The sequence below is a fragment of the Elephantulus edwardii genome, unplaced genomic scaffold (assembly GCF_000299155.1).
Source record: "Elephantulus edwardii isolate Elephantulus edwardi_28Jun2011 unplaced genomic scaffold, EleEdw1.0 scaffold00071, whole genome shotgun sequence".
Lineage (NCBI taxonomy): Eukaryota > Metazoa > Chordata > Mammalia > Macroscelidea > Macroscelididae > Elephantulus > Elephantulus edwardii.
In genome coordinates this window covers 6,117,636-6,127,514 of record NW_006399821.1, presented here as the reverse complement: position 1 = coordinate 6,127,514, position 9,879 = coordinate 6,117,636, and the positions used below count along the sequence as shown (strand labels likewise).

General features: G+C 38.6%; 1 protein-coding gene and 1 pseudogene across 1 annotated transcript in view; one reads left to right on the top strand and one right to left on the bottom strand.

Annotated features, from left to right (window-relative positions):
* NQO2 (NAD(P)H dehydrogenase, quinone 2) overlaps window positions 1-9,055 on the bottom strand; it is a 34,211-nt gene extending 25,156 nt beyond the window's left edge. Inside the window, exons 1-2 of the mRNA XM_006888752.1 lie at window positions 9,034-9,055; window positions 7,176-7,329 (exon numbers count right to left, since the gene is read on the bottom strand). Of these exons, the coding sequence (XP_006888814.1) occupies window positions 7,176-7,329; window positions 9,034-9,055 (176 nt within the window). The remainder of the gene's footprint in view (window positions 1-7,175; window positions 7,330-9,033) is intronic.
* Window positions 769-1,197, top strand: LOC102876332 (annotated as a pseudogene).
* Window positions 9,056-9,879: the final 824 nt, after the last annotated feature.

Genomic DNA, 9,879 nt, shown 5'->3' with positions numbered 1-9,879 from the left:
TTTGGATTTCCATTCATTCACTGCTGCACTTCTCTCCCTGCCCGGGCCCCACCCCTAGTTCGCTCCTCTCTTTGAAAAGTAAAAGAAACACTCCCTTCCTAGTACACAATCAGAACTTTTTTTTTTTAAGAAAAAGGTGACCTGGGGGGGAGGGGAACAGGGAGGAAAATGCAACAATGAAGGAATGGGAATCCATGTCCTTTATAAACTTTCATTAAAATAAAAAAAAGGTATTTGCTATGAATAAATCATTGAATGTACAATGCTTTTTCCTTTTTTTTTTTTTTATTGTTTTTTGAAAAAAGAGCCCTAAACCCTACTCTTTCCTGTACCAACCAAATTGTCTCTGACACACCAACCCCCATTGCCTGAGTGACTCAATCAATCCATCTCACTGAGGGTCTTCCTCTCCTGCACAAAAGATGGTATTTGCTGGAATTTAATGTACAATTAAGGTGAAATTTTAGATCAGGGCACAGGGGAAGATTTGATAACTTGTCATGAGACAATATGATAAATACCAACTTGATCCATATCTCACATCAAATATTGGTTTGAAACAAAGTATTTAAGTGTAAAAAAAAGTAGGACCTGCCAAGTACTGTAAGAAATTATGAAGCTTTTTTTTTTTTCTTTTAGAATTTCAAGGGTCTATAACTATGACTTGAAAGCTAGCAATCAAAGAAGCAGACAAGAGACCGAAGGTATCCAAACTGGGCGCTGGAGCCCATTGAGTAGGGCGGTTCCGGAACGAGGTTCGTCCTGCAGATGACGGTCCACAATCTGTATTTGTTTGACCGTAATGGAGTGTGTCTGTACTACAGCGAGTGGCACCGCAAGAAGCAATCGGGGATACCCAAGGAGGAGGAGTACAAGCTGATGCTCTTCTCTATCCGATCGTTTGTCAGCAAGATGTCTCCATTGGACATGAAAGATGGCTTTCAGGCCTTCCAAACTAGCCGTTACAAACTCCATTACTATGAGACGCCCACTGGAATCAAAGTTGTCATGAACACAGACTTGGGCGTGGGACCCATCCGGGATGTGTTGCACCACATCTACAGTGCGCTGTATGTGGAGCTGGTGGTGAAGAATCCTCTGTGCCCTTTGGGCCAAACTGTGCAAAATGAGCTCTTCCGCTCTCGTCTAGACTCCTACGTCCGCTCTCTGCCCTTCTTCCCGGCCCGAGCTGGCTAATGAAAGAACCCCTGAGAAGAATCCACATCTGCCTGGGGACCTACCTTCCTGGCCACCAAAGGACCCCAACCCAGAATACTCCAAGGGCAAAGTCCAAGTCCCTCTCTGGTGCTCTACCTTCCGCCAGAAAGATGCCTAACAGAGCTCCAGTGCCACCAAACCAGGCCCTTCTGGAGAATTGTTATCCTCACCCTTCCGGACTCATCCAGAGCTGTAGAATAAACTTTGTATTACTCTAAAAAAAAAAATAAAATAAAGAAGCAGACAAGATTAATAAAGTAAATAAAAGAAAATATTTCATGAAGGGAAATGGAGTAAGTCCAAAATACAGCAAGCACAAATTTGGGAAAAAGGCTAATTACATATAGAGATAAAACTTGGCTGAAATCAGAGAGTACCAGAGGAATGCCTATCTGTGTATCATTGACTATGCAAAGGCGTTTGTGTGTATCACAACAAATTATGGCTAACCTTAAGGAGAATAGAAAATCCCAGAACATATAATTGTGCTCATGCAAAACTTAGCTTGGACCAGGACGTAGCAGGCTGAACAGAACAGGGAAACACTGCATGGTTCAGGATCAGGAAAAGTATGCATCAGGGATGCATCCTATCTTCATACCTTTCAATCTATATGCAGAACAGAACATTTGGGAGGCTGGACTTTATGAGGAGGAATGTGGCATGAGGATTGGAAGAAGACTCATCAACAACCTGCATTGTGCAGATGACACAACCTTGCTTGCTGAACCTGAGGAGGACATGAAATTTTGGCTGCAAGAAATCAATATAGATTGAAGTTCAACAGCAAGAAAACAAAGTTTCTCACCACTGGACAATCGGTAGCTTCATGATAGATGGAGAAGAGATTATTATTATTAACAACTCAGCTTGCTTGATTCCACAATCAACACTCTTGGCACCAGCAGTCAGAAAATCAAAAGACGAATTGCCTTGGTAAAGTCTGCTGTCAGGTACCTCTCTAGAGTACTGAAGAGTAATACCACCCTTCTGAAGGCCATGGTCTTCACAGTTACTATGCTTCAGAGAGCTGGACAATGACTAATGATGATATAAGAAGAATCTATGCCTTTGAATTGTGGTGCTGGAGAAGAGTGTTGAACATACCATGGATTTCAAGGAGAACAAACAGGTCTGTCCTGGAGAGGGTGAAATCAAGCAGCCCCCTGGAAGCTAGGACTTTTGAAACATACTTTGGGCATGTTGCCAGGAGGGACCAGTCCTTAGATAAGGACTGGAAGGGTGGAAGAACAGCACAGGATGAGATGGATTAACTAAGTGACTGGAGAAATGGGGTTAGCTCTGTCAGAGACAATGAGATTGCCTTAGGATAGGGCAAGGTCCAAATCTATTGTACATAGGGTTGCTATGAATCACAGGTCACTCGATGGCATATCTATCTATCTATCTATCTATCTATCTATCTATCTATCTATCTATCTATCTATCATCTATCTATCATCTATCTATCTATCTATCTATCTATCTATCTATCTATCTATCTATCTATCTATCTATCATCTCTATCTCTATCATCTATCTATATCCATATATTTCATAATCTCCAATCGGCCCAATGGCGAGAATAGGTTTTCTTGATGTTGAGCTTCAATCCATATTGAAGACTACAGTCCTTGACTTTCTACAGCAAACATTTCAGGTCCTCTTCAGTTACAGCAAGTAAGGTTGTATCATCTACATAAAGCATGTTGTTAATGAGTCTTCATCCAATTCTGACATCACATTCTTTCTCATAATGCCCAGACTCACAAATGATCTGTTCCACATATAGATTGAAAAAATATGGAGAAAGACACTTCTCTGATGCGCTCCTTTCTTGAATCTGAATCATGCAATGTTTCCTTGCTCTGTTCTGATGCCAGGTTCCAGGTGTAAGGTTCCATATGAATACAATCAAGTGTTCTGGGATTCTTGTTCTACTCAATGTCAGCCACAATTTTTTTGTGATCTAATTCTGATGTGACATTAGTTACTCCTCATAAAGACCAGCCTCCTGAATGATCTATTCCACATATAGATTGAAGTTATGAATACAAGATAGACCCCTGATGCACTCCTTCCTGTTATTGAACCATGTTGTGTTATCTCGCTCTATTCTGACGCCTGCCTCCTGGTCCAAGTATAGGTTTCACATGAGCACAATCAGGTGTTATGGGATTTCCATTCTTCTTCAGGTCAGCCACAATTTGTTGTGATCCACACAGTTAATGTCTTTCTATAATCAGGGAAACACAGAGACATTCTTCTAATACTCTCTGCTTTCAGCCAAGATCCATCATTGATATCTTTAGTGACACAGCCTCATCTAAACACAGACTTTAATTCTGGTAGTTCTCTGTGAATGTATTGTTCCAGTTGTTTTTGGATAATCTTCAGCAAGATTATGCTTGTCTGTGATATCAGTTATATTGTTCAATAATTACCATACTCTGTTGGATGAACCCTTTTTGGAATGGGAATAGCTAAGGATCTCCCTCCACTAAGCAGGCCAAGTGACTGTCCTTCAAATTTCTTGGCACAACTTGCTGAGCACATTGAGGGCAGCATATATTTGTTGAAATATGTCAATTGGAATGCCATCAATTACTGGGACCTTATTTGTTGCCACTTCCTTCAGAGCAGCTTGAACTTCCTCCTCTATCACCATTACCTCTTGGTCATATGCTGTTTCATGAAATTCTACAAAATTCCACCAATTTTGGTACAGCGATTCTGTGTACTCCTGGATACTTCCTGGATCATTTAATATTCAGCCCATAGCATTTTTAAACAATGCAACTTGAGACTTTAATTTATTCTTCAGTTCTTTCAGTTTAAGAAATGCCAAGAGAGTCCATCCCTTTTGATTCTCTGACTCCAACTCTTTGCACATTTTGTTATAGTACTTTGCTTTGTCTTGCAGGGCTACTCTTTGAAATCTTCTGTTCAGCTTCTTAATTTTCTGATTTCTTCCCTTTGCTTTGGCTTCTCAATGCTCTAGTGCAATATCCAAAGTCTCTTCTGAAATTCAACTCAGTCTTTTCTTCTTCCTCTGTCTATGTAATGACATTTTGCATTTTTTATGGATGATATTTTTTATATCCCCCCACAACTCATCTGGTCTTTGTTCATTAGTGTCCAAGGCCTCATATCTGTTCCTGAGATGGTTTTTAAATTCAGGTGGAATAGACTTAAGGACAAATTTTGGTTCCAGTGGATTTGATTTAATTTTCTTTAGTTTCAGTTTGAACTTGCATATCAGTCTGTTCTACAATAAGCACTCGGTCTAGTTTTCACTGCTTTTATGAAGTGTCTCCAACAATTCTTTGTATGTATGTACCGAGCTTGGAGCTTATAAGATGATTTTTTAAATATCTAATTTAAAAAAGAGCAAGTATATAAACAGTTCATGGGAAAATAGAATTCTTTTTCTTAAATATATGTAAAGATATTAAATTTCGCTGATGAGAGAAGGAGCTCCAGTGGCTTAGAGAGCTATGCTGTCAACACAAAGGCAGGCAGTTCAAATCCACTAGCAGCTGCAAGGAAGAAACATGGGCAGTCTCTTCTAGTTGAATTCATTGTCTCTGACAATCTATTGGAGGGTTAGCAATGAATCAGCTCCAACTCAAAACAATGAGTTGACTGGGTTTTGGTTTTGTTTTGTTTGTTTTTTTAATAATGAGAGAAGGGGTAAACTAGAATTGCACTGATAGATAATTTTTTTTCATCTGTCAGGCCAGCAATATTTAAAAAAAATTGTTACAATGATTGGTGATAAGAATCTTTGTTTTCTTGATGTTGAGCTTCAATCCATATTGAAGGTTGTCCTTGCCTTTCTACAGCAAACACTTCAGGTCTTCCTCACTTACAGCAAGCAGGGTTGTGTCATCTGCATAACGCAGATTGTTGATGAGTCTTCCTCCAATCCTGATGCCACATTTCTTTTCATAGAGCCAAGGCTCCTGGATCTGTTCTGCATATAAATTGAAAAGGTATGGAGACAGCTAAACCTAGTCTGCACATCTGGCAGTTCTCTGATGATGTAATGTTCTACTTGTTTTTGGATACTTTTCAGCAAAATCTTCCTTGAAACAAAGATTCTCACCACTGTGCCAACTGGCAGCATTATAATAGATGGTGAAGAGATTGAGATTGTTAACAGCTTTAGTTTGCTTGGCTTCACAATTAACACTCTTAGTACCAGCAGCCAGGAAATCAAAAGAGGAATTGTGTTGGGAAAATCTGCTGTCAGGGACCTCTCCAAAGTACTGAAGAGCAACTATGTCAGTCTGGAAACTAAGGTGCGCCTGATGCAGGCCATAGTCTTTGCAACTGCTTACTATGTGTAAGAAAGCTGGACAACGACTAAGGATGATAGAGAATTGATGCTTTTGAGCTGTGGTGCTGGAGGAGAGTGTTGAATATACCATGTACTGCAAGGAGAACAAACAGGTTTGTACTAGAGAGGGTGAAACCAGGCTACTCCTTGGAGGCAAGGATTCTGAGGCTTTGTCTGACATACTTTGGGCATGTTACAAGGAGGGACCAGTCCTTGGAGAAGGACAGCATGCTTGGAAGTGTGGAGGGACAAATAAAGGAAGACCATCAATGAGATGGCTTGATTCAGTGATTGGGGTAATGAGGGTAGGTGTGTCAGAGACAATAAAATTAACAGAGGATAAAGCAAAGTTTAGGGCTATTGTACATGTGTTTGGTATGTGTCACAAGAGATTCGATAAAATAACAACAAAAACAACAACAACAACAACTAGGATTGGTGACTATGTGAGGAAATATGCACTTTCAAACATTGTTGATGGGAGTGTAAACAGGTACTCATTTATGGAAAGCAATTAGATATCTATTAAAATAAATGCCCATTTCCTTTACAGTCATTTTACATATGTATATGTATGTATATATAAATATATGTGTATATATACATATACACACATATGTGTGTATATATAAATATATGTGCATATATATACACATACATACATATGTGTGTATATATAAATATATGTGTATATATATCGTGTGTGTATATGTATATATATGTATGTGTGTATATGTGTATATATAGTGTGTATGTATATGTATATATATGTATGTGTGTGTATACACACACACACACACATTTTAAAAATCTCATTGCCGTCTAATTGAACTGATCACAGCTGACTCTCCAGAGGCCTTTTTTAGGCTGTTAATCACAAGGAAAGAGATTGTCCATCTTGCTTCTATGGCATTGTTGATGAATTTGAGCTACCAGAGAAGCGTCATCTTTGCTTCCCAACCTTCTATGGACTAAGCCAATAGAGCTCTCACATTTATTTATATGGGAAAAGAGAGCAAATGGTCACTATTCTTTATTACAGCAAAAGGTTAGAAATAACCTGAAATCCCCTTTAGGCTGCTTAAACTGTCACCTCCATAAAACAGAATTCCAGACAACAGTAATAAAAGTAAACAAGGCTGCAGTAAGTACAATACATTACTTGTTGTGTTTCATAGATTTGGAACCAACCCATAGCTGACCCTTCAACAGGTTTTCAGAGGTAGTTAATCACAAGGGGATGAGCTTGCCCATCTTTCTCCCTTGGAGCAGCTGGTGTCCTTGAACCATGTGCCTTCAGGATTGCAGAACAGGTTCTTGCCACTAGGCCACCAGAGCTCCCTCCTATGCTACTACTTTTGTGTAAAAAGAGGGCAGAGGAGAACCTCACCTGACTGCTGGTGGAGACTGTTTGCGGCTGGGACAATAGCACATGGTAATGCTGGTTTGAGTGAAGATGGGGGAACTGTGGCTGGATGGATGATGTGAGGTGAAGACGGGCTCTGTAGATTCTTTTGACAGGGGAATTTTAGGTTCTCTGCAACTGTTAGAGGTTTTGTAAGTTTTAATTAAAAACCAGAAAGTAATTTTTTTTAAAGTATATTGATCCCGTTACTCACCAGAGGCCCTTGGCCCAAAGTCCATGTTATATAGAGAAGACACGGTGACTGTGCAGCCCTGCTTACTTAGCTCATCCTCAGTTGCCGTCTTCAAGGCCGTGTCTAAAGGACTGGGGTTCTGGTGTGCATAAACAAGCAACACTTTCTTGCCTAAATTTGGAGAAGAAAGTGTTTCTCTTGAGCTAATTATCTTTGGTCAAATACAATGAAGCCTAAGGAGACAATCCAGTTATATCACAGCTCATCATCTCTTGAGCCTGATAATAGACAAAACTAGTTGTCTATAAAAGAACAACTTAATTTTTAAAAATTCTTATCTAATTTTATTTTCTTATAAGAGAAAAGTGGGTCCTATTGCATAATATCAGCATGAATAACTTCTAAGGATCATGGAAGCATAGCATGATGAATGGTTAATGTCACTGAATGATTATCTGCAAAAAGCAGAATTGACAAATATTTGATAACAGATTTTTACAATAATTAAAGGGAGGGCACAGTAAAGAAGGCACCACAGGCATATGGTTACAACTAATTCTTAAATGGGAAGAAATACTCTCTAAAGAAAGGAAAAACAAACAAGCAAAGAAAAGCTATGCTAATTGCTCTGTGAAGGCTGTAGTTATCGTTAGGTGCTGTTGAGGTGACTATAACTTACAGCAACCCTGTGAACAAGAGATCTAAACCCCTGATATGCTGTAGTAGTCAGTGTGTCAATTCATGTTGAGGGTCTTCTTCTCTTTCTCTGACACTCTATTTTTCCTAGCATGACATATTTTTCCAAGGACTTGTCCTTCCTCTAACATGCTCGAAGTATGTGAGATGAAATTCCACTATCCTTGCCTCTAAAGAGCGCCTTGGGCACATTTTTTCCAAGACAGATTTGTTTATGATTCTGGTATTCCATAGTATATTCAATACTCTTTGCCAACACCACAATGTAAAGGAATAAATTCATTTTCAGTAATCCTCATACATTGCCCAAATTTTAGATGTATAGAAAGAAATTGAAAATACCATACCTTGGATCAGGTGCACTTTAGTATTTAGCCTTATGGCTAAGCACCAATAATAGGTACTCATAAGAATAGGGCACAGTTTGGTTTTTTCTCTTTTAGATCCATAAAAGTATGACACTTAATATCTGAACAATGAGAGTATGCAAAGCAGAGCTTATAACTTGAATTAGGTGGTGGGATCCTGACAGAGAACCTGGAGAATTCTTCCTTAATCTCCAGGCCAGATTTTCCCCTTTCAGAAGACTGTAATATCATGTACTTATTTCTTCTGAGAGATAGTTAGATAAATTGCTTCAATTTGCTCTAGGTAATTTCTAAGACCAAAATGCTAAACTCTTATACTTTCCAGCATGAGCCCTCAAGGAAAATCTACTTCTTAATTTGGCACGAAGAGTTTCAGAGCATTCAGATGAGTGTGACTATAGATTTTTATGAGTTAGGTGAATGATTAAGGTTTTTATTTTAACTACTCAGATTCATTATTATGTATGTATATGTAACATAAAGTTCTTATATATCATAAAGGAACTTTATGTGAGTGTTTAGCAGACTAAAACACAATGAACAGCATAGTACTTCTTAAAGGTGGACAATTTTCCTGCCCAAGAGACAACTTCCAGTCTAGAGGAAAGACAGGAGCATGCTGCTGACATCTAGAGGGTAGATGTCAAGGGTGATATTCAACATCCTACGGTGCAAGAGTCTCACATCAAAGAAGTATCTCACCCAAAATATTAGTACTAGTTAGGTTAAAAACCTCAAATCTACACTAGAATGTACAGGTCAAAAGGGATTTTTATGCTCTAAAGTGGAAATGTACCTACTCATCACTTACCAGCTTTCTTGTTTTCTGACATCTTAAAACTCTGATATTAGTACAAATCTTTTATCTGACTATTTTGCACATTACCAATGTATGTCTGGCAGTAAAGACTTCCAGGAAGCAAGGTCAGAGCATTGTCTGTCTGTGATGGTTCAAATTATGTGGCAGCTTGTGGGGGTCACCATCCTCAAAGGTTTCACTGTTCTGTAATGATGCAATGTGACAATTATGTAACAATGTAGTTATTTTCCACATTGTGAACTTATGTCATCATGCATTTCTGCAAAATTCTGGTTTTCATAATAATTTGGTCTTTGGAAACTAAAAAAGAGTGAGAAGAGTTATTGGAAGTTAATCAGGGAAAAGGGGGTATATCTCCCATTATATTGCTGAAAGAAAAAGAAGTTACAGAAGAGAGAGAGAGAGAGAGAGAGTGTGTGTGTGCGCACACAACAGAAATAAAAGTAAAGATGATATTATATTTTTTTAAGTATTAATCCTGGAGCTCATTAACCCAGCTGAGCATCTACCATGTCCCAAGGATTTGTGTAGGAGTTGAAGGTAGAACACTGAGGGCATGGTCTAAACTGTCAAGGAACTTATATTCTGGGGGAGTAAAACTGGAGAACAAGAATTGAAAATACAAGGCAGGATCATTCTAGACAGTGCTCCATGTGGTATACAAAACTTAGTACTGTTTGGATTTTTTTATAAAAATTAACGTATTTAATTTCTAATTAACTTCTAATTTATGAAAGTTTAACTTTTATAGTTAATAGTTACCTGCCATGTTCTAGAAAGATGGATCCTCTCGATCTAAATATTGCAAATAGTAGGGCCTGCTGCTGATCCCGGGTA